This window comes from Anopheles arabiensis, chromosome 3 (assembly GCF_016920715.1).
Source record: "Anopheles arabiensis isolate DONGOLA chromosome 3, AaraD3, whole genome shotgun sequence".
NCBI lineage: Eukaryota > Metazoa > Arthropoda > Insecta > Diptera > Culicidae > Anopheles > Anopheles arabiensis.
This window is the reverse complement of record NC_053518.1, coordinates 49,801,366-49,826,854: the sequence shown is the minus strand read 5'-3', so window position 1 is coordinate 49,826,854 and position 25,489 is coordinate 49,801,366. Positions and strand designations below refer to the sequence as shown.

Sequence of the window (25,489 nt, the reverse complement as noted above, 5' to 3'; positions counted from 1 at the left end):
TGGAGTGGAGTTTTTTTGCCCTCTGCATAATAATTAATTTAAGTGATGAATATTACAAGCGTCAGTTTTTAATGGTAAGCATTTGTAAACTTTCATCAGCACATTGTTTATTTGTTAATATCGTTTGCAAGTTGTACAATATCGACATTGGTTTACTACCAATTTTCCACTCACGTGACATAGACAATTATGCTAATAAATGAATTATATTTCCAACACCGCTTTTCCGTTTCGGAATTTCTGTCTATGTTTAAGATTAACATTTTGTAATATCTGCCATGCGTACTATTACGGTAGAATATCATTAGAATGGCAGCACTCTATCGAAGGGAAAAAATAACAAACATATCCAAGCTGGCCTGTTCTAATTGTACACATTTTCAGTGGTTTAATTGGCAATACAATTGTAAATACATTATATTAGTACGGAGGTGGATCGATTCCCTCCCGGATACGGATATCGCATAAACTCACTATTTGTTTATGTGGGAACATAAGTCTACCATTAGGCAAGCAAGATATGATGAATACAAACAAACTAACAAAATACCCTTAAATGGAATAGAATTGAGTGGCCGTAGATGATTGCAGTTCTATTTGGCCCATTTTAAACTGAAGACGCTGTAGCCATTTCAGTAGAGCTTCCGATGCGTGGAAATCCTGTTCCTCAATATTAGGAACGGCATCGCGACAGTTTTGCAAGCGCACGTGCAGCGTACCGGACAGTTGCGTGTTAGACGAAAGTACCGGTGTCCAGAGCGGCAGCAATTTCGCCAGTATCGTGGATCTAGTTTCCTTCAGAGATTCCAGAAGACCCAAGAAATGAAGGTTTACGCTCTCTGATAGCTGTGTATAGGAGAGATATGAGCAAGGTAGTTGATTAAAGTGTTCTTTCATTGATTAATATTCGTTTACCTTCGAGTGCGACACTAGTTGCAAGATGCATGGAGTGACTTTTGCCCAAAATTCAAATAGAACACTGAGAGTGGTATTATATGCTTCCGATGAAATTGCTGCCAAACTTGCCACCTGCTCAAGATAAACCGTCCACAATTGGCACAAAGTAAAAGCATGAAACAATGACGACATGTGTAGCACAGACGTCTTTGACTGTTCTGCAAATCCAGCAAAAATTACTTGCACATGATCGGCAATATGACAACTGGCTTCTTGTGGTACGGGTTGGATAATGAGGGCACTGTTCCGCAAGTGAGTTTGATGCGGTGCTGTTGTACCAGCCCCTATACGGCGCACGATCAATGCTGTGTGCGTTAATGAACCCATCAGTAGCCAGGAGAGCAAACGCATGTGACCAACGCACTCTGTGAATTCTTTTGGACTGTGTGGAACAACAAACAGGTCAATGCACTTAATTTTTGCAGTATATAAAATAGTATATATAACTATTCTTACCCTTGCTGTAAAGATGATGGCGCATTATTCAACCATGGTAGATATTTTGAAACGGTTCGGCTATCCTTTGAATTGCCACGCGACATCTCAAGTGCAAGATACTGTGCGATTGCACCCTTTAGTACTCCACCTATTGTGTCTTCGCACAAGCCAGGTGTGGTGCTTGACGCTTTCAAATTCTAAAATTATTACGTTTCATGCTAATGAGACATAATTAAATGATGGAATTAAAAAACAAACGTTTACCTTAATTTTACTCAGTGTATGAAAATCGGCCAAGAACTCTAGAATATCGTTAAGATAGGGTTGTCTCATGCATTCAGAAATATTGCAGTTCGCATGAACAAACGATTCGCCGGTAGAAATGTCTCCGATAATTCCTGGTGGCAGAATTCCACCAGCGTCTTGTAGTAGAAATCCTACCAAAAGCAGCAGATTGTTATCCGGTACGTTGATTTTGAACTTGAGTGCTTGCACTAGATCAAAAACGATTTGCCGTCCAAGGTACAGCTTATCACGCTCTTTGGCAAAAGCTCGTCCACTCAAGCTGCAAATTTCAACGAGTACTCTCTGCGTCAATTGAAGATTTTGTATGGCGTAGCTTATGATTTTAGAAAATGGTTCCAAAATGCTCTGAAAAATGTTACGGTAGCTTTTGTATTGATTGATCTTTGGTATTCCCGAATGACCTTACCTTAGACAGTTGGGGTACTTTTAGTACGGCTACGATTATGTCAAGCAGATGCTCGGAACCACTGATACTACCTAGTATCAATATAACCCGGCGAAGCAAACTGTCCAGAGCTTGTATTACTGGTAACCATACGCTGCCTGCTATACAGTCTATCGGAACACACTGTAAATACTCGGCTAGATTGCGGAAGATCACGGGCAATAGATCCGTTGGGAGTGTTTTCTTTGCATTCAGCGTTTCGGCAAGCATTTGTATTGGGCTTGTTGGGTTCAGCTCGGAGAAATCGTTCAAACTGTTGGACACGCTTCGATAGAATCGCTTACGAGTTGTTTCTGTGCCAAATCGATAAGTTGAATGTAGGCAGGTTTAGACTGTTCGCGAAAATGCATACTTACCATCTTTCTGGGTTAAAAAAACTTGATAAAATACGCCATTAGGAGCAAGCTGATGCAGTACACATCGAATGAACTGGTGTGCAACTGATTGTGAACCACCTGGCAAATGAGTTAAGCTTTCACAACGCCACGGAAATGTTGGGTGTAAAGAAATTCTGGAAGATAAAAACATACAATAATATCGTTGCGTAACACAGTTGCAAAACACGAACATAATTCCTCGTCTGTCAAAGCAGAGCTAATGCTCGAAGGCTATTAATTGTACACAAAATGCATGTAACGTACCTTGAGACGATAGTTAGTATTTCCGGTAAGAACGGTGCTCCTAGAGAAGGTTCCCGGTGGATAAAGGTACCAAGCACGATTAACATTATGCCCATTTCTTCATCTGTATACTCCTCTTTCACCGCTCCACATTCTGTACAGCGGTGACAGATACACTCATCACCAATCCGCAGATTACTCTGCAAATGTAAGAAGCAGTAGAAGGTGTAAGTATAAATACAGCATGTTCCAATTTTGCAACTTAACCATGTTTGTAAGATTGGATCTTTAATCTGCCTATTTTGTATATCTACTTACTGATTTTTCCGGACACGATGAGCTCTCAGGATCATCAATTTCTGATCCATCATCCTTAGTGTCAGGAGCCCAGGAGCCAGCATACTTTACACGTGTGTCCTTCGAACCGTCACTAAACACTTTTGTTCTTTTAGAATGTTTCTGGGGTGGTTGGATCTCTTTATTAATGCCATCCGATGTCATTAATTCTCTTTCTGGCAAACCGTTCGAAGCATAAGGATTGCTGATACTAGTTCCTGCAGGCCCATTCTCATTATCCAGGGCCTGGGGTGGAGATTCTAGGGCACTCTGCTTCGTTAGCTTTCTTGGAGATGACGACGATATATCTCGTGTGTGACAACAGCTGGCAGCACTCTAATACTCGAAAGGAAGATCATAATTAATAAGGCTAACATGCTGTTGTGCTGTTTGTTACACAACATTTACTTACATCGGATCGATCATCAGTGGTTTCATTGGAGCTTGTTCCTTCTGGAATCGCCAATCCTTCCCGTACTCTTTCCACAATAGTGCTTACGCTCTCTGTTGCATACTGCCCGATAGGTAACAATCGTTCCGGCGTTGGAATTGGTATCTGTTGTAGGTAGCTTTTACCTAATCCAGCGGGAATAGCGGAAACAGGGCAGCTTGATGTTTTAGTCGCTTCTGCTAGAGCATCATACACCGGAGATTTGCGCTCATTAATATCCGTTGGTTGTACACATGTAGCACTGGATCGTTCGCAAGATAACTTGAATGTGTGAGGATCTGTACCAGGTGCACGGCTCGTTTGTTCAGAATCAAACTTTGTGTTCGTTGTGTTTGTTGTCTTCCTGCAACCTAGAGATTCATCTGCTAAAAAAAGAGAAACATATTTTTGTAATTGAAGTTGCGTTATTTTATATTTATAACGCAATGGGCCTTTAAGAGTATTCTCTAAGAGAAAGTTTTGCTTCATAATCAAATCTAATTACTGCTCAGGTGTTAAATTTTACGAGTAAAATGTCGTCCAGCAACCAGCAACATCCATTCAGTTCTTGTTTCATTTCTTTTTTTTTTAATTATTTCATACATTGATTGGACTCTTTTTCACGCTTTAAAAGTGATAATAAAATCCCTTCATTTTCAAATCATAACATTGACTTGGCACATGTAACCATCTATTTTCCTTCTCATATTAATATAATATTTTATACATACTTCATCAAATTTAAGACTCCTCAATCCTTTCGTTATTCTTCTTATTCTTTGGCACAGCAACAGATACGGAGCTTACCCATACCCATGACGGCCATGCTGTTCAGTCGTACAAGGTGACGATAATACAATAGCTAATACGGCTCTCTCAACGAAAGCATTAATATTATTATGCATATTATTATTATTATTATTATCCGAATTTTGTCACTTCTCAGCAATATGCTGGGAACTTTTCACCTACCCCGGGCTATTCAAATGCCAAAGGTGAATGAATCTCATTCTCATTTCTCCTCTCTCTTTTCTTAATGTTAATGAGTTTGCACCGGATGTTAGTTATGGGGATTCAGGAACCTTCTTAAAGTGCTACATGTTTGAAGAATCACCGCCTTCTGAATCCTGGATAGTTCTCTCTGCAGTTCGAGCTCGTCCAGGGAACGTAAGAGGGCCATAGGTACAATTCCGGTCGCCGAGGTGACTACCGGAACAATGCGGATATCCTCCAGATACCACGTCTGCTTCAACTCCTCTGCCAGATCATGATACTTCGTCACCTTGGTGGAAAATGTTGTCTGAACATTTTGGTCTAACGTTACAGCAATGTCGATGTCGATGGTCGCTCGTTTCTTTCTTTTCTCGTAGACTAAGATGTCTGACCTATTGGCATGGATGAGGATGTCCGTTATAATTTCGCGATCCCAATACGGCTTTATGCAATCATTTTCCAGGACTAGATCTGGGAGATATCGGTAGTAGGGTCAAAATCGCTCTACCAACTTCTACCTCAGTGCAAGCTGCTGGTGCACAATTTTGAAAACGTCGTTGTGGCGATCGAGATACGCTGATCCATAGTCAGTCCTACGTATGGGTGTACGGTCTATTCGGGGCTTGAACCCATGACGGACATTTTGTTACGTCGTACGAGTTGACGACTGTACCACCAGACCGGCCCTGTCACGTAATATATACCTCGTCGCAATTACTCGGTCTTGGATGGCTTTCATGAAACCTTCTGTCTCCGAGAAAAGATCACCCCTCACAAGCCAAGTGTTAGACGACACTTTGTCGATATGTTCCACGTCTAATTGGTGGGGGCCTCCTTCTGTTCTGGGGGGGGGGCTCCTTCTGTTGCCACGTTGCGACTTTTTCATCCACAGTGTTAATGTTGCAATTCAGTTGGTAATCTTGCTGCGCTAGATGCAGGGCACTGAATCCGTGATCTGCTTTACACACAGTGCGGTATAGTTCATGTCGGTCTTGGCTTGCCACGAAGTAACTTCGCAGCTGATTGATCTGAGAAACACTAAGTTCCTGAATGTCAATGATGTCTATCCCTCCTATTTTTCGTGGCAGGATTACTCTCTCGACGGACGCTTTGGGTGACGCATTCGGTGCTTAGTGGAAACCGCACGAATTGTTCGCTCCAACGCTTCCAAGTCAGTCTTAGACCTTTTCACCACCCCAAAGCTGTAGGTCAACAAAGGCGCCGCAAATGTGTATATTGTTTTCACCTTGTTGCCGGCTGACAAGAAGCTCTTCAGGATACAGCTAACACGATGTAAGAACTTGTCCAGCAGCTCCTTCTTGATTGCTGTATGGTGAATACCCCTCAGCTGCAGGAAACCGAGGAACTTGTACGTTTCACCTTGAACCATGTGGCGGATTTCCTCTTGTTCGTTGGCACGGAAGCTATCGGCATCCAATACTTGACCTCGGTGTAGATGAATTGATTGACATTTACCGATACCAAATTCCATTTTAATGTCGTTGCTGAATCCCTGCACGGTCTTCAACAGGTGGTGCAGCTTCTGTACTGTTTCTACGAAAGGCTTCAAGTCATCCATAAAGAAGGTGTGGGTGATTCTCGTGCTTATTTCTTCACTTTTGAGTAAATACCCTAAGTTGCATTGCTGGTTGAGTGTTCTGCTAAGCGGGTTCATAGCAAGACAAAACCACAGCGGACTAAAGATGTCGCCTTGGAAAATACCCCTCCTGATATTGAGAGATCTTGACCGTAGTACAACTTTTCCGTCGGTAACGTGTAGAGATGTACTCCACATACCCATCGCGTGCTGCATCAGCTTGATGACATTCCCGTCTACTTTGTACAACTGGAGTACCTTAAGAAGGTATGAATGGGGTACTGAATCATACACCTTCTTGTAATCGATGTATGCCATACTTCGATTTCTTTGCTTCTTGGCTGCCTGACCAACTATGACTGTATCAATGATGACCTGGACTTAGCAGCCTTGCGTGTTTTTCGACATCCTTTCTGTTCTTCGGTCATTACGTTGTTGATATCGCAATGATCTTGCACTTTCTGCGTTATCACTGATGACAGCACTTTGTTTAAGTTCGAAAGACGGGTAATTGGTCTATACTTGGCAGGAATTTTGATCCGGTTGATCCGGTTTTCCAGACGTCGCATCCAGGCGGGCTTTTCAGCCTTGGAGCATGCTCGACCTTCGCTGTCTCATTGCGAATAGGTCCGCAATCCTAGCGTTCGAACAACAGCCACCGCAACCGACTACACAATTAACAGCATATCCTCAATGTTCTCCACGCTATCCAAATACTGAGGTAGGACATCTTGGTTTATGATGCTTACTGCAGTTTTCAGGCGGTAAGAATTATGCAGTTTTGGTAGTCGGTGACGAGACAAGGGGTCTTTCCCATGGAACTGCGTAACAGCTGTGGTCATTTGGAGGGTTAGTTCGTCTCGTAACTGTCAGTGTTGGGTATCCACTGACAATCCTGGAGCGTTGGGTTCATCCAAATCACGATCTTCACTCGCCCTTGATGTATTTTGGTCAATAGTGTTAAGCCCAACAGAAATGCTACTCGACTTGCGCGAGCTTGCCTCTCCAAATTCCCTCCGCACCTTCAGCTTGATCAACTCCAGTTGCTCAGGCGTTACCATATTATTCGGTCATGTCTTGCTCTGATCTTTCTTCTCTTTATAGGCGAAAGAACTCCGTTGGAGCCAATGCCTCTATAAACTATTCCAACAATGTCTTGCTCTGAATGCTACTTCTGATGCGTATGAGCCCGGCATGACGATAGCAAATGTGTTGAGTCGCATTAATTTGCTTCGCGCATCTCGCCTGAATCTTTAGCGTCCTTGTTATTTTTGTGTAAAGCGTGTGACTGTATATGTTATGAGCCGGTTATATATGTGAGCCGGTCTCGTAGTACAGTCGTCAACTCGTGCGACTCTAACAACATGCCCGTCATGGGTTCAAGCCCCAAATGGACCGTGCCGCCATACGTAGGATTGACTATCCTGCTATGGGAGGTAATCCATAAGTCACTGAAAGCCAAGCCCCCCCACAAGTGGTATAGGCAGGCCTTGACCGACAACGGTTGTTGAGCCAAAAAGAAGAAGAATATATGTTATATTCCTATCGTACTCCTACATATATCGAGTGGGCGTATGAGGTCCGTCGATCATTTCAATTAATATAAAAAATATACAAATGTCCGTCTCCATCCTCGTGCAAACATAGTAGCAACAAATCACGTAATGGTTCATCTCTCTCGTCCACATTAATTTTTTGCGCAGTTGAAATTGGGATATTTTAAAAGAACACGAATCCCTTCTTTGCATACGAAGAAATTTAAGGTATGGTATTAGCAGCAGGAAAGAAATATATTTACCCATTACGTCTAATTAGAGTTACTACGTGGATGAGTTGATTATCACCAAACTAGTGATGGGAAAAATGAAGTTTTTGTCGGAATCGATTTCGGCTAGCTCCGCAGTTTTCTGGAATCGGTTCCGGACCCAAGAAACATTTCCATACCTTTTACACTTAAACATATCTTAAAGTATTCTTTATTATGAGTGTACTAAGCCATATACTTTTAACATGTCTTTTGAAGATGCTTAACATTCTTTACAGTTGTTAAACCTTTAAAACGTTCTGAAGACGCTTATAAGACTGTCTGTTAAAACTAAAATTGGAGTTTTGATGGCTGGCTTTAATCAACCTTTAAATATATTCTTAAGCACATTTAAAGACTTGTTATTTGAGACTAAGGCATCAGGCATATTAAATGCATATTGACTTAAGGATGAAGGGAACTTGGAACATACTATACGGGTTGTTCCTGAAATACGCTTTTAACGCAAAACGTGCATAAGCCGAGAATCTCTAACTTCTTCGTGAGTTGTATTTTACGTTTTTGAACCATAACATATTTATTTTTCTTTTCTTGTTGCTTGCAGTAGGTGGATTTATCCCCTTTTAAAGATTATTAAATATCTGTCTAATTCTAATAATCTAATAAAGGGATAAAACTGAGAAATCCGCGATTATGAAATATGCGTATCTCAAACTGACTGCCTGTGCGCGGAGAGTCTTAAAACTTGATAGACTGCACAAGCGCTTCCCAAAGCTATATGCTGTTTACATCGATCTTAGCCACACATATTGCACTACAAATGGTCTGAACTTGTGATCAAGAAAGTCCTTCTGATCTTAATTCAATGGAGTCCATTTTTATTGATATGATTGTTGATTTGTGTGTCCAATATGTGTCAATCGTGTTGATATTTTGATAAACAAATTCATAGTTTACATGAAAAATTGAAAAATGGCAATTTTTAAAACGCTTTTCACGTCATGTTTATTATAACAAAGCTTTTGGTGCAAATTGTGGGAATTCCAAACAATTTTTTTTATAAATAATGTATTTTTAACTCAAAAGATGCATATTATCGAGGTGCTTTGATATTTTTCACATTATTATAATGTATTTCAACAGTTAATTTTTCTTGGCATGGATTTCTGCTCATACGCGAGCTATTTGCACAGAAAAATATCAAGACCGTTATCATGACTTCATATTCGATGCTTCATTACCATCTCATGAACGTATCCATATCAATACAGTCTGTTCCCGATATACGCGGTTCTCGACATACGCAGATTCGGAGTTACGCGGTTTTCTAAATTTACAGATCAAATGTCAAATCAGTACAAATTGTTTCAAGAATTGTCCAATGTACAACTATAGTCTTAACAGAGTTCTGTAGATGGGCCCTTTCAGCCTTCAGTGAGTTTTGTTATAGTCTTATTAGTTCATACACGACAGTCAAGTGAAAAAGGAAGACTTAATGCAATAACCGTAGCAATATCGTTAAAACTATGATAAGATTTAAAATGTTCGTTGGGGATAGTAGGTCCGGAATCAGTTTCCGGAATCGATTCCGGAATCGGCTCCGGAATCGGAATTGGCTCCAGAATTGATTCCGGAATCGGAATCGATTCCAGAATCGAAATCGGCTCTCGAATAGTAATTGGCTCCTAAATTAGAATCGGCTTCCAAACGGAGTCAGTTTCTGCACCGCCATAAAATTAGGCGTTTGGGTCCAATAATACTACATACTGATAACCGCAAAAAACAAAATTTACTTGTAAAAGATCCATTCCCATGGAGATTCCTGGACTGATTTTGCTTCTAAAACTTCTTTTTTCCATTCAACAACTAATTCACATTCCGGAGCTAATTCTAATTCTGGAGTCAATTATGATTCCGTTATCGATTCCCAGGACAATTCCGATTCCGGAGCCGATTCTGATCGCGGAATCGATTCCGGAGCCGATTTAGGAATCGGCTCCGGAGGCTACTCCGGAATCGGCTCTGGAGTCAACTCTGGAATCAGCTCCGGAGTCAACCGGAATGTTATGGCACATGTTATTTATTCAATTGGAAAACCCTGTAACATCGAAATCAAAGGTGTTGAGATCAATTAGCGCGTGGCCACGGAGGTGACAAAATATTGAAAAAGTTTTCAACTTTGTCAAAATTGCTTGTCAACTTCAAAAATGAGCTTTTCTTATGGCCGCACCAAAAATATACACAAGAACGACAAAAAGCTCAAACATCTGAATATCATCGATATTTTGTTTAAGAAATACTAAATAGGTATATGAATCAATTAGAAACATGCATTTTATCAATTTTGTCAACTTTATATCCTGGCTACTCCAGGTTACAAAATTTTGACAAAAGCTAAAAAAAAGTGACAAAAGCTCACGATTTGAAAAATTTGTCAGTATTTTGTCACTCCCATGGCCTTTTGCCTAATGGCAAACGTTATTTATTCAATTGGACAACCCTGTAATGCTTCACTAGTGATATTAATGCAGTTTATCATTTCTTACCTTGTTTAGCACACGATTGGCTTGTTTTTGAGGTTACATCCTTTGCTCCATTCGGTACACTGCTAGCGTTGCTGGTGGTGCTTTGTGTAACGACGATTGCTTTCTGCACATTAGCAAAGGGATTTAAAATTGCTTGTGCTTTCGGTTGGCCTAGCATAGATGATGTAACCATCATACGAACGCCCTCCTGAACGGAACATTTTTGAGAGTTCATTTGAAAGGCTGACGGCATACGGAAAATATTGCTGCTTGTTTTCTCCGGTTTTTCTGTCTTATTACCAGTGGGACCCTTTCCCTCGGTATCCTTATTGTTGGCATTACTGCTACCTGCCGCATCTGTTTGTTCAAGCGACAAAGTAGGTTGCTGAGATTTCTTCGATTTTGTCGGCAGCGATGTTTGTACCACTGGGGCGATTTTTGGAGCTCCGCAAATTATGGACAAGTTTGTTCGACTAAGACTAGCGAGACCTTCCTTCATCTTTCCTGCCGTATCAGGTTTTAATACATTGGAATCATCGTCATTGCTAGCCGTATCCTCTAGCGATCCCTGGGGAAAAGAGAGTACGTTTTTGAATACCTTTTTACAATATTGGTGCTATGTATCTTTCTAGTGAATCCCACAGCAACAAAAAAACCTTAAAATCTACATGACTATCAGGGTAATACGAAGGACCCATACGCACCTGAACACTGCTCTCCTGAATTGTGCTGTCGCTCACATCGCTCTCCGGTATGACGACCAGCTCTGATTCTGTGTCGTCTCCATCGACCTCAGCATGCTTGCGTGCCTTGCTACCACCGGCACCCTTACCTCTGGATGAGCGTCCTTTGGAAGATTCCTCACATCCATACAATGAAAGTGTCGCAGTTTGCAGCGGGCTGTACGGTGGGCTGCTATCGTTTGTTGTCCGTTTTTCATCTCCCAGCTCCGAGGTGGCGCCGAGCGAAGGTTGACTTTGATTGCGTAAGCGTGTCGCAGAGTAATCCATAATGATGGTGGTCGGAATACGACGACATTTGTGAAACTGTGCATCCAGCGAATTGATAACAAGGCGAATCAAATTCTGCACCTGATCGGCCATGGAAGCCTGATTATACTGGTACTTGTACAAAATGACCAGTAACGACATCAGCCAGTTCCGTCGCACATGCGGCTCTAGATACCAGATGGAAAAATTGTACGTTACGACATTATTGTGGTGATTTTGATCTGCACCGCTAGCCGTTCCTGGCGGTAGGAAGCCTCCGTTTGCCTGATTCGGAGCGTAGAGCAGCAGCTGGATAACGGTTGGCAGTAGCAGCCAACCCATTTGATGGTTCTGATCAAGCACCTGCGGGAGATTGGCCATAAATGCGTTGAATACGGATGAGCAGCGCAGGCGGGCAGGCGACACATGGAAGAACTTTTCCCCCTGATTGTAGCCCAAAAGAAGATACAGGTGCCGGAGCACGATGGACTGAATTTTGAACAGTGGTTTCTCATCCGTGGGATAAGCCTGCGTTCAGTCCGTATATTCAGTCCGTACACCACGCGGTGTGGTGTGTGAGTGTGTGTGTTTATCATCGGGTATGAAATCCGAGTTCCGAATGCGGCGAAAAGGAATCAAGAAACAACAAAAAAAGGGTATCGAGTTAGGAAGTCATGTGCCAGAATGAAAAACGATTGAAAAAAGAAAACAGAAAGAAACGGTTAAAGCAGAATCAATAAGAACGACGATATTTTAGCATGCACTATAACACTGAACGCATGCTCACCAGATCAGGCCGGGACATGAACTGCATCAGAAGGAAGACAAGCAGGTGGATCGTTTCCTTGTCCGCTTCTTCTAGATCGATCACTCGATACAGGCTTCCCATGTGAAAATCTTCATTCTGACCGCTGATCGAATGAACGTGTCCATCTGCAAAAGACCAACGACAGTGGAAAGATTTTAGTCAGCAAACACACAACCAGGAAACGGTTACAGATGAAGACGAAATGTGTATCGGAAGTGGTATAAACGAGTACAGTTCACGTGTTACCACTTCCGCCCATGGTTGCGCTTCCACGCGATCCCTTACCTAGCCCAAAACGAGAGCTTTTCCTCTTCAAAATCGGTGCAGACACTTGGCGGCTGTACACTTTTTCTTTTTCTGTAAATGAAGCGAGGACAGGAACGTGACAGGAAAGTGAATGCTTTTAGTAATGAAGTGGATACAATCTTGGCGCCAACACCGAAACGGGTGCAAAGATGCACAGCAGTAAATGCAACCAAAAAATAATCAAACGTACCGATTTTTGATTCCTGGCGCGGTATTATTGTTGCTGGCGCGGACATCGTACGCTTGTAGGGCCATTTAGTACCAAAGGAAGCGCTTAGCGTTTTTGACATGCTTCCGGTCGTGTCGGACTGACTCAAAGCTTCCCGGGCCTTGTTTATCTTCGTGGAAAGGATCTCACTCCCATTTTCACTGTTTCGCAGATCGCGTAAATATGAAATGTCTCCCGCCCGTTCCAGATTTACTTGCGCCTCCACAAATAGCGTATCGAAGCGGTTTAAGAAAAAATCCCACGTGAGTACCTTGCGGTCGGATAGCGAATTGTGTAGCTGATAGATCGATTGCAACACCACAGGCCGGTCTACGATGAACTTGTCAAACTGACTTTCAAGACAATACAGCAGTGCTTGGATGGCATAATCGTGGATGGTTCCAAGGTATAAGGTTGCACGTTGAGCCACGTGCACGTTGATATCGTCGCACGCCGCAATTAGATGGCAAAACGCAGTGGCTAGCGATGTTTGTAGGCTGACCTCGGCCCGAAGCGGAGTGCTGTCCATGAATCGAGTGATCACTGCAAAACATGCATTGAATTTACTCCTTCTTTTTTTAATGTTTAAGTACACCTTTCTGTAACGTACCAGTAACACGCTCTACCGCCTCAAACCGAACTCTCCAATCGGCGTCATGAAATGCTTCCTGAATTACTTTCCAAAATACGTCTGATCCCATCGGAAGCGTGATGCAGTGCAGCAAAGTTGGCACAGTTACTTGGCAAATGTGCGACTGAGCAGCGGTGCACAGGTCCCACAAGCTTTAAGTATATAAACAATTCAAGCAAATACTTTTTTGAGTTAGTATTGTTCGTCTTCTATTAGCCAATTTTTTAAACAGCATTTTGGATGACGTAGATTACAGTAACAGATAAATGTTAGAAAAGCATCCTTAAAGATCATCTTTTACAACCGTTCCATAATATTTTTTTCCTCGAAATCAACAAGAAGTCTTGTCTCTTAGTGTGTGCTTTTTTCCAAACCTCACATTATCAATTATCCAAACTTGTACATTATGAAAAATGGTTAAAGTGCATAAATAAATGGCACATTAATACGAGCGAAGGCCCTTAACGGTGGCCCTAAAGGAATTCTAAACCAAAGAAGGATTGAGAAGCAAATTTACTTGTGAGCGAGGAAAGGTCCCTTTTTTCGGGGCCCTACAAAACCTCGGGGCACCACGCGGCCGCTTAGTTTGCGTATTCCGCCCCCTGTGTACAGAATGTTGCAATAAATCGTAAGAAAAAGAAGTTGTACAGCAGATACGTACTTTTTGATTAGCATATTCTCTTGACACCAAATGAAGAATCCCCGATTATCTCGAGCGGCCTTTACGAAAGCATCGCCATGCAGGACCATCACGTTCAGGCATTGCAGTACGTAGTACAGTATATCAGCTTTGTCGATGTTTGGGATTTCCTTCAACAGTTGATAGATGAACTGTAAAGACTGAGGCAGGGTGTCGATGGAAAACTTGAACTTTCCAACCGATGTGTGCCAAAACTCCTCGTCTCCATCGAATGGATGGGATCCGTCCAGATTTTCCGAATCAAGGCCGCCACCTTCAGAGCTGCTTTCGCCAATCACATTCGGTTTCGCAATCTGCACCGTAGCAGTAGCTAGACCCAGACCGGTGGTGAAATAATGTTAGCAATTATTTATGTTTTCGACTGCTAGACAGGTACGAGAAGGTACAATCTATACTTACCGACGTCGGCTTCGGACAACGTAACAGATCGTGCCACCGCCGGTACCACCTTTTCCGAAGGCATTATTGCAGCCAGGTCTAATTGTTCCGAGACTGTTTCCACCGTGGCGGTCATGATCTAAACACAATAAAAAGTCGTAAACGATCTTAATCCATGTAGCGAGCGTGTTATATGTGTGTATATATATTTAAATATATATACACACACATATACTTCGTACCAATTATTTGCATCATGATTAGATACATGTGTTTCAAATATATTTAACACCTCGTTTTCACTCCACGCTCACAGACACATGCTTTATTGTGTCATAGTTTTAACTTGATCTTAGGTATGGTATTATACGCAACAAGTTTCACACATCACGTACACAGAAGTGAAAAAAAAACACAGAAATTAAAATGACACAATTAGCCACAAAGAGGTGACGCAAAAGAGATAAACAAAAATGATTTGGAATAAAACAACAGAAATTACGAAACGACTAAAGAGAGACAGTGGAACGGTATAAACGAAGCAAACTTTGTATTAACTTTAGACGAGCGTTCAAACGCTGTTCTCGGTGAATGAACATAAATATATGATAAAAAAACACCAATGAATGATTCACAGCATTCAATTTTTTTTTTTGTATTTTATCAAACAAGTAAGAGACCTTCCATTAAGTTAAGATCATGCACAGTTTGTATAAGTTTAGCAGTTATAGTACATTTAGTATTTTCATCAATTTTCAGAATATAACTTTTCAGAATTTTATAGATAATGACACGAGATTTTTATAGATATAGAGTTGTGATTGAAATAATGTCGATCGAAACATATGGTACAATGTGGGCCACGGCAATGGGAGCCGGTAGTGAATACCACTTTACCACCACAAGTAACAAAACAATGCAAAATGTGTGGTGGGAACGAAATATTTTTGCCTAAAATTAGATAATCGCAAATTCAATTCTTGTTCATTTCACCTCCCTATGCAGGTATGCATTAATTAGCATGGTAAAAACATCATAAAAAAGTCCATCTAATCGAAAACATCGTTAATACACCACCCTTTAATGAATTGAGCAAAAACAAATAATATTTTCTCGCTAACAGTTAGCAAACGATTATACTCTACTTTTTGTCTCATATCGATCGACAGATGTGCTAGTTGTGTTTGTGTTTGTGTGTTTTTTTATACACTGTGATGATGATTGCATTAGAGAAGATAGAAGACAGTTAATATAATACATACAGAACAAACATGCGGCATATGTACTAATACACCACCAACCGAGTGAGGTTCCGGCTGTGGAACTGCTACCGGTACTGGACCTAAATGTTAGTGTTTCGATAATCAACGCACACAATCGGAACAGAGAAACAGGAAGAAAAAAATGGAAAGAAACAAACAAAGAAAAGATTATTAATTGGTTCAATTTTATTTGTCAGCGGTCCTGCAAGCTAAATTTTTTCTCAGTGCGCTTTAAAAGCTAGCGAAGCGAGAAATGTTGCTAATAACGGCTCAAACACTTGCATCCAGAGCCGGTTAACGCTACCTACTGTTGCATGCATATTATTACTACCAGACAGCGTTTGTCTATGCGAATACTAATTGTGAACAAATATCGCTAAATAGTAGTGTAGGGTAAAAAATAGTTGACTCTCTTTTATCAACAAACAATAGCGAGAATTCGAGAATTTCAATTTCGAAACCCCTGACAACAAAACGATTGTGCTACATGTTTTGAAACCGAACACTACACTACTACAAACACAACACAATGGTCAAAAAATATAAGCATAATTATTTAACCCATAATTATTTAACATTAACTAGGCTCTCTTTGCCATACAATAAACTCCTTTATGATGGACACACAATTTAATGTATCGGTAATATAGTTGCAATACAAATTGACCTATAAAATAGTTTAAACGTTTGAATTGTAAAGGCATTGAATAACGAATTAAATGCATAGCAAACTTCAGAAATTATGGAAGACATTCACCTGCCATTATAATGACTTTTCCGGCATCATCAAGAATAGAAGGCATGACTTTTATTTTTTCGGTTTGGTTTTTGGAATTGAAGTATTTTGTTTTGTACATGTTTGTATTGTTTTGATATTGTTTGATTTTTTGTTGTTGTTGTGAAGTGTACGTGTTGATAAGACGAGTTTGTAATGTTTTCGTATGATTTTTTTTGGTGTGTCGGTTGATATAAAAAAACGAAAAAGAGACATATACACATGTACATTAGGAATGAATGAACGATATCGTGAATATTTTATTGTTTCTAAACACAACTAGTCAAGACGTTTGATTTATGTTATTTTAAGGGCAGTTTTGTTTACATTTTGGCCACATTTCACTATATGTAAAAAAACTACTTGAATGGAATGGATATAGGATTCATGTAATCGCTTCATTGACTTGGAGATCAGGCTTTAATATACTTTAATATATTAAATTGCACTAATTTTTGCTTAAATTTTATTACGTAATAATAATTTCTAATCATTTTAATCAAAGCGGTTGTAGCGTAGACCTCTACATTTGAGCAATACATTGTGCCTCAACTAATGTTTAGAATTCGTCAGTTGTAGTTTCTATGAAGAAAATTCGATCACTGCATCTACAAAGGCGTACCAAAGTATGCGGAAAGCAGAGATCGGTCCTCTAAATTTACAAGGAAACTATGTATCGAACAAAACTGTTCCTAAAGTGTGAAAATGTGTGCAAATGCATGTGCTGCTCCAAGCTGCAAGCAGCGCAGTTTGGTTACACATTTATATATTTCACTATTTCAACCATTGTACAAATCTGCCCATTTGTTCCAATAAATGGAACAATACTGCAGGCTGAAAACTATTATGGTCAAACATAAACGTTTCAAAAAACAGCTTTGTGTGGAAGTAAATGGAGGTAAAAAGAATAAATATAACTAAAAAAAGGTAAATACATTGGACATCAATAAACACTTACCTAATGGCCCAAGCGGTATATGTAAAGGCGCCATCGATAGAGACATGTCACGTTCGTTTGATTTAGCTTCCTTTTCCAATTCTGGTGGGCTCTTGCGCGTTTTTTCATCATCTATCACCATCTGCATCGGGGGCTGCGAAGCAGATGGTGCAGAGTATCGAATCGTTTTAAAATGAAATCTCCAACACTACAGCCGTACAGCCGGCCGGTTTAGCGTTAATAAGCAGCCACATCGAAGCACGTGATACTTACATCGGGCGGGTTAACAGGATTTACCGGTGCTAGATATTGAACCAGCTTGGTCGAAAGCTGATGCCACATGACAGAAGTTTCGCAGTATGCGCAATCCTTTAACACGAATGCAACAAAATAGATACTCTATTGTAAGACAGTTTTCGAATATTCAAAACAGAACCTACCATCAGCCGGCAGCTGTGATTGCCCATGCCCACATTAGCAGCTGTTACCATGCACTTTAGCAAACGGCAAACGTTTTCTGCCACGGTCGTGTAGATGCCCGAATGCATCTCAATTTCCTGAAGCTCCATCTGAAATCCCAAAGCAGAGAAAAAGACGAATTTAAAACAAATTTATAACCATGTGTGGCGCGAGCGCTCACCTGTCGCAACAGAATATCTAACATCAGTACACAACATGTGAGATTGTGTTCGGCATCGGTCGAAAACTCCATGCACTTGCTCATGGGCACTTCGTCGTCAGAAATAGCCGATGTGTTGCCAGATTCATCCTCGACCACGGGAGCTGAAGAGGACGAAAATTATGGCACATCGATCATGTAGTGTTTTTTTATTCTAAACTTACAAATGGAACTACGTCTAGGTGGTTGCAACTCTCTTTCTTTGGCGAATTTGGTACCGCTGCCACCGCTCGATCCACCACGGCTGGAATCTTTGGATTTGTTTATTTCTGCCTGTACTCCATGCTTCATGATACGTACGCCGTCGCCAAACATCGCAAAGAGCTGCGGTAACGGAATGACAATCTCCAACTTGGTCAAATTCTGCAACCAATAGAGCGCCTGCTGCTGCACCTTGGCTGTCGTCTTCTCGAACCGTATTGCTACGAAATTGTACATAGCTCTAGCGTCAAACCCGAGCGGTGACATTTCCGCATCCAGTATCTTGTTCAGTACGATCTTCAGCTCGATCAGCTCCTTTTCCGGGACATCGTTCGTAATTGCTTCCATCCAGTGCGGCATTACCGTGTCCCAGATCTCCTGCGTAATGATTTCGTACGGTATCAAACAAATCAACCGCTGTAGACCCTCCTTCAGATGGGACGTTCGCGAAGCTAACGAATCCCAGTGTCCTCCGACGCGGGAGTACTCGGGTGGATGGGGTAGCAAGCAATCAATAAACTCTTTGTAGTGGCTGATGCGCACTTCCTTCAGCCAGCTGCATATGTGATCTTGCTTCAGCTTTTCCAGCGTACTCTCAGTTTGCCCATCGTATGAGTATGCAGTCACGTGGAACCAGTGGAAGAGCATTGACAACAGTCGGCCCAAAATTTCCACCGGCGTATCGACCGTTGGTGTACAGCGCCCCACCAGCAGCCATATGCCGTACCGTCCAAGCAGTTGGCGCTCCTCGAGCGTCAAATAGTCGACCTGTTGCTCACCACCTCCATTCTGTCCGGAAGCGTTGCCTTTTGTTTCCATCATTGACGAGTCCTTGCGAAAGTCAACGTTAAGGGGTTTCGCTTCGCGCAGAAGACTGATTACGGACTCCACCAGATACGTTTGCATCTCGGCATCCATCATCATCATCGGTGGCAGGCTCCGATGAACGATGTGATCGATGCCCCGGCGGCTATTGTGCCGATTGCCGTGACACTGCAGACAGTAACGTATTGGGTGGTTGCCATTGTAGCTGGCACACTCGTTTGAAAAGCAGATCGATACAGCCGATTTTTCGTGCGAGCGGCAATTCTAAAATTTTAATTTCAAAGTGAAGAGAAATAATTATTGTGAACATTACTCACTAATTAATGGTACGGCTTTGAACGGCTTGCAGCACGTTTTACTTACTTTGTTCTCGCACACCATCGATACCTGCTGCATCGGATGTAAAATGTCGCCGAAAGTAAGATTCCGATGATCGCGATGTATCTCGTTGGCGCACTCGATGCACAGATACAGTGGCGGTGGCGCATCCGACGCGTACAGAATGCTGATGCAGTGATCGTAGCACACTTTCACAGCCTCTGCATTGCCCGCGTTCGGGCACGATTCTCGCTGGCAGACGAATGGCACCAGATCGTTGGTGAACTTGCAGAGCAGACCCTTCCGATCGAACAGGTTCGGATCGAAGGCGGGCCAGTAGTAAAAGAGCAGCTTGGCGGCAGACGCGCGCGACATCGCCGTTCCATACCCAATCACACACAGAAGGTCTTTGGCGACGTTGTGCTTCAATCGCATCAAACATTCCAGTAGCTGACAGTGGTGGGCTGGATTGGTGGAGTACTGGAACACTAGCATTATGACGGCCGATACCGATTGGCACGCGTGGCATTCCTGATCGTCGTCACTTTGGCGCGCTGCGCATTACGATGCGTTGATTTCGAGGGGCGAAAATAAAGATGACAAACATATTGAAAACTGTATTGAAATACTTAACGAACATAAAGCCATAAAAATTTTGAATAGCAAAAACTAATAAAAAAGTATCTTTATACAAAAAAACAAACAATTTTAACACATCCTATTAGCAATGCATTGCAAACGCTTGTTTAATTTTTCCTGTTTTTCATCACCAGAAAACAAGTGTCTTTTTTTAACAGAGCTTGGTCAGCGACAGGTTTTACTTTCCGTCGGCTTAAATTAGCTTTTTGTGACAAGAACAATGTTTTGCAATGTACACTGTACAGCTAAACATTTCATTGTTGGGTAGCTGAAAGAAACATGTCGACTTCCTTCCTCTGGAATGGCCTTGCAAAGTTAGCACAACATAGCTTCGGTAAAAAATCTGTACCATATTTCTAGAGTGTGCTAGAAAAACGCGGTTGTGCTATCTTCATGACCACGCGCATTGTAGAACCGAGCAAATCATGGACATTAAATACCGTACTTACTGATGGTAAACGGAAGTATATAGTAACAGAGATAGTTGATGATATCCTGGTGCAGTGATGGTGGCAGGACAGATATGCTAGATGCAGTTAGATAGGGAAGATTATCGATAAGATCTCTATCAAGAAATGGCAGTATGCATCCCAAACACTGAAGAAACGCCTTTCCAAAAAGGTGCAACCCAGACTGGATGTTGGACGCCACATCTAATAGCATGGTAAGTGCATTGTAGAGGTTTTGATACTCCAGGTTAGGATAGCTGGACATGCGAATTTGATCCAATGATGGGTCTTTAATCATTTCCAACGGTGAACAGGGAACATCTTTCAATACGGCTGTAATAGAATAAAGTAAATCAATGCTTCGTGAGTTTTTTGCAGTTTATTACTAAATGATTAACGAAAAACTAGATAAGAATTTCACCCACTGCTAATTTGTACAGTGAGAAATGGTTCAATACGTTTGATGAAAATGCACAAATATATTTACTTCTAACCTAATCTTAAATTTAAATTTTTAGAATTTCTATAAAACTCAGAAGATCCATAAATTATACAAATTTTCTGAAATAATGTTCTTCTTTCATTCTTGCATCCTGTATACTAATTTGTGACACATGTTACAAAAAAATACGAAATGAGTTTCTGTAACTGATCGAATACATGGCACATTTAATCAATTCCAGACATTTGAATTTTGAAAAGATATTTAACTTTACGTACTTCTTTGCATATTGCATATACTATCAAATAAGATGCAAATTGATACCTTATCAATGTTTTCCTGTAGCTTCTCTTCATTCATGCACAGTGACGGTCACCTAAGGTACCTCATATTTTCAACCTGGATCTGGACCTTTCTTTAGACTATTTATGGGACAAATTGCTTCACACGTCGTTGTGTGTGAGCATTACTTAGCTATGGCCAATAATAAATAGAAAAATCTCGGAAAACCATGCCTACATGTCGAAAATGGCATGAGATTTATTACGTCGAATGAAAGTCGGAATGGCTCCATTCCTTAGCATAATGTCCATGTAGCTCCACAATGTTAGCTAATATGGTGGTGCTGAAATTTATTAAATTTAGTTATTTAGTGTAAGTACCATTTAGAACTCTTACTTTAGCTTTTAAAAATAAACAAAATGACTATGCTTAGTTTTTCACAAATTTTTCAGATACAGGTGTGCTTTTTTTCTTTGTGCACCAGAAACAAATAGTATCAAAGAGTATACTAATCGAAGACTAATATGAAGACTATATTCCGATACGGGGTTTAAAGAACTGTACAAGTATCCTCCAAAAATGCGGGCCCACTCCAAAAAGGGTGGCCTGAAATGTATATTTGTTAAAAAAGAAGCATTCTATACTGATATTCATTGACTTATGTTTAGTAAAATAAATGTTTTCAATATTAAAAACTTACTTAAACACAATTTGAGCACTTCCCATTGATTGTTTTTATGGGAAATTATTTGTTGAACGATTTTGTATGCAAAACAACAATTGGAAACATATTTACAGATTTCAAGTTTGTGTAAGGAAAATGACTTAAATTTGTCCTGAATTATATTATTTGTCTTTTGGTCTGACAATTGTTTTTTTAATCTTCCTTTCAGCACACCACGTCACCTTCTTATTGTACTGTCAACTCTGACAGCATGGATAAACAAACAACATGATAAAAGGTACTGAACAGATGAACAGCGCTCTACTGTAATAGATAGTTTTTTTAGTGTACAATCCTTATAAATTATTTCATTTCTAATACAGTGAACCCTCTCTTATTTGACACCTCTCCAATTTGAAAAACCTCTCTTATTTGAACATTTTGCACAGTCCCTTGATTTCCAGTACATTTTTGTTCCTCTAATTTGGAAAACCTCTGAAATCTGTGTCCCTCTTATTTGTGTATGGTGTTGCCATGGTTATTGAATGATGTATGCTCAAATTGGCAATCGTATGTACAGTTTCCTATAGCAACAGTTAAGGCTGCATACTAAATGTTCTGTCTCTTTCTTGTTTGTTTGGACCTTTCATTCACTTTCAACCTCTGTAATTTGAAAACCCCTCTTATTCGACAGTCCCATCGCCTATCAAATAAGAGAGGGTTCACTGTATTCTGTTACAGTTCAAACGGAGAGCAAATAAAAGCCAACTTGCTCGTTTAGTGGTTAACTATGAACTGATTTATTACAAAAGCATGCTTAGGAAGCGAAATTCTGCTGAGGCAAAATCCACTGTTTGGTACGCATAGCCTACTACATATTCTATTATTTTCATATCTTAAAAAAAAAAGATAACTATCAGGAACACTTACTTAGTAAAGTTTGGGAAAAGTATTTGATAGTGTTGGCAACTTCCGATCCGGTTGGTCCCGGTGCTTGGTTTGCCAACAGTCGGACGTGGAAATCGTGTAGACACCGCAACTTTGCTTGAACTAAATAAAAAAAAGTAGAAGTCAGTTAATGATTCCTCGTTGAGTTCGATCTTGGCTAACTAAGATCATGGAATCTATTTATCCACATTTCCACTTCCAAGTACAAACTCAATCATAATACTCATAATCATAATACGGAAACGTTTGTGTGTCTCCCTTCTATAAATAAAGCAAACTCCTCCTTTCCTCTCTCACTTACAAGCTGCATTTCGGGTATTCATATTGATTAGTTGTATCCGAAAGCTCCCCGTCATTAGGACAGATTTTCGCTATTCTGTGTACAATTATCAAAACACAATAGAAATTCTTCTGCTTCACTGTACACAGCACATCCAGCCGCACCAGAGCTCTCCAGATCCGAGGTCGAAATTAACTAAACCAACGCCATAGTAGCATAATACTCAGTGATTCGACCACTCCCTACACATGTTTACTGTATTACCACATAATTCCTCCCATTGGAGGTTTGCACAGTATCGGAATCACATCACATTCAAGCGATGGGAACTAACTTCACTATCATAAATGAAAAGTGGCCATAAGTTTGCACCATTTATAGTTTCACGATTCCTTTCTGATTGCGATTACGTAAAGGGCCTGCAGTCTGTATTTTTTTCTTCTTTTTTTTATGTCCTTTGCAACCCAAATACAGATTGTCTTGTGAACACGGACAGCTCTCGCACAAAACTGTGGATGTGAAAAATCTCCAAACTGTTTACAGACAGAATTTGTTAGGTATGGCCAGTTATCTGTCAGTTGTACTTTTCTTCCAATCAGTCATGCGCACATGGCATTTGGAAAACGAATGCTGGAAAATGTACACATTCCCAGATGGGGATTTGTATGTAGTTGTGTATCATGTGCATCTATTGCGAAATGCATTGGAATGGCGGGGAATATCATTACACCTCAAAGATCGACAAAGACAGTAAGAATGTTATAATATTATAATTTATTATATTATATTATATAGTATTGTATATTTTTTATTTTATGTTTTTGAACGTAGACGAAAAACGTATTCAGGTAAGCCTTTTTGCATCAGCTGAGATAACGCTCAGATTTTTTTTCTCAACCCAATATTACAACCTGTTGCATACCATGGACACCCACACAAAAATACTTCAATGTGTACACTCTCTTTGTGTTTTGTTTACAAAGCGCATAACGCGAATATGGTCCAATTTCAATGTGTTGGAGGAGTGACAATTTGCATTTTTATTAGCAAATTTCGGAGATGAAAATAACTATGGAGATGTTTCAATTGTATGTACCATACTATATGCCATTAAGCTATGTTTATATGAGTCAGACAAGGATTCAGAAATGCACGACTTTATAAATTTGATTGATAATCCGTTAAACAAATTTCCAATTTACTATTTTGTCTAAATCTGCTTTGCATAAAAAAAATATGATAAGTATAATAAAATTAAATGTGTTTTATTTTGCTGCCATTTTTCACATTTTTTACTCTATTTTTTATTTTAAATATTAGCTTTAACAGAAGCGAATTTTGTTTCAAATGTTTGTAATCGTTTTTTGTTATTTTTATTAAGCGCTTTATTCCATTTTCCGTGCGCCCAGACATACCACGACAATTTAATGTTGTGAAGCCTAAATTAACATGCGATGATATTCGAAAAAATGGCAAATTTTTCACGCACCCACACGTCGCTTAAAAATATTTGCCGTGAAACAAATGTATGGATTTCTCATCGAATATCGTCGAATGGCATCGATCTTGGCTTCACGATTCTAGTGATGAGAAAAATGAAGTTTTGGTCAGAATCGATTGCGAATAGCTCTGAATTTTATTGGAATTGTTTCTGATTAGTAGGTACGGAATCAGTTGCTGGTATCGGCTCTGGAATCGGCTCTATGAGAACAAATCGTTTTCAAGTATACAGTGGAGCGCCGTTTATACGGGTACCTTTTATCCGGCTGTCCGTTTATCCGTGCTGTTCAATACAAAGATGACATTGCGAGCGTAGTACGATATTTGAAAAAGTGGTTACTAGAGCACATTGCCATAACAAAAAATGCTATAATGCATAACAAATTTTGAATTTTCTCTTTGGAAAAACATGAAGTTAATAAAAACTTACTAATTTTTATCGAAACATAATTTAAATTTCAAAAAATTCAGGGATTTGTGATAAAATATATACTTTGATTCATTATCCGTATTAGTCGAGTATGCGGGCGATGACGAGTCCCGATGAGCCCGGATAAACGGCGCTCCACTGCATTTCAATCCCTTGCGGTTTATTAAATAGGGGTTGTAGCATCCAGTATAGGGGCGGTCCCGTGGTACAGTCGTCAACACGAACGACTCAATAACATGCCCGTCATGGGTTCAAGCCCAGAATGGAACGTCCTCCTGTAGCAAGGATTGTGACTATCCGGCTACGTGGTAATGAATTAAGTCTCGAAAGCCTATATAGGCCAGCAGCAGCATGTCCGCGTAGGACGTTACGCGAAATAGAAAAGAAGCTTCTGTGGTGAAGATTGCGGTATGGTCTGTGGTAGTG

General features: G+C 40.5%; 1 protein-coding gene across 2 annotated transcripts; it reads right to left on the bottom strand.

The window, feature by feature from the left end:
* Nucleotides 1-65: 65 nt before the first annotated feature.
* On the bottom strand, nucleotides 66-23,651 carry LOC120899644 (protein unc-79 homolog). Of its 2 annotated transcripts, XM_040305718.1 has the most exons (28): nucleotides 23,155-23,651; nucleotides 22,836-22,955; nucleotides 20,518-20,850; nucleotides 19,475-19,983; nucleotides 18,250-19,375; nucleotides 18,047-18,189; nucleotides 17,847-17,975; nucleotides 17,680-17,775; nucleotides 17,428-17,560; nucleotides 16,452-16,499; nucleotides 15,695-15,774; nucleotides 14,454-14,571; nucleotides 14,016-14,364; nucleotides 13,334-13,506; nucleotides 12,706-13,266; nucleotides 12,495-12,566; nucleotides 12,189-12,334; nucleotides 11,117-11,929; nucleotides 10,434-10,980; nucleotides 3,515-3,918; nucleotides 3,085-3,438; nucleotides 2,788-2,966; nucleotides 2,503-2,657; nucleotides 2,108-2,439; nucleotides 1,660-2,046; nucleotides 1,414-1,592; nucleotides 916-1,339; nucleotides 66-846 (listed from the first exon to the last, which is right to left on the bottom strand). In XM_040305718.1, exons 1-28 carry the CDS (start codon nucleotides 23,207-23,209, stop codon nucleotides 553-555), a joined length of 8,259 nt encoding a protein of 2,752 aa, XP_040161652.1. In that variant the 5' UTR covers nucleotides 23,210-23,651; the 3' UTR covers nucleotides 66-552. The 2 variants fall into 2 exon arrangements, with proteins under 2 accessions (XP_040161652.1, XP_040161653.1); XM_040305719.1 differs by lacking the exons at nucleotides 66-846; nucleotides 916-1,339; nucleotides 1,414-1,592; ... (12 more) ...; nucleotides 14,016-14,364; nucleotides 16,452-16,499 and having other exon boundaries at nucleotides 14,460-15,774.
* Nucleotides 23,652-25,489: the final 1,838 nt, after the last annotated feature.

Bases quoted from the DNA above. Each gene is read 5' to 3' on its own strand.
- LOC120899644 (XM_040305718.1), bottom strand. From the start codon at position 23,209: ATGACGGGGAGCTTTCGGATACAACTAATCAATATGAATACCCGAAAT. The intron at 12,567-12,705 runs GTACGTTTGATT...CTTCATTTACAG, and splicing joins GCGCCAGGAATCAAAAATCG to AAAAAGAAAAAGTGTACAGC. The intron at 2,658-2,787 runs GTACGTTACATG...TTTATCTTCCAG, and splicing joins ATACTAACTATCGTCTCAAG to AATTTCTTTACACCCAACAT.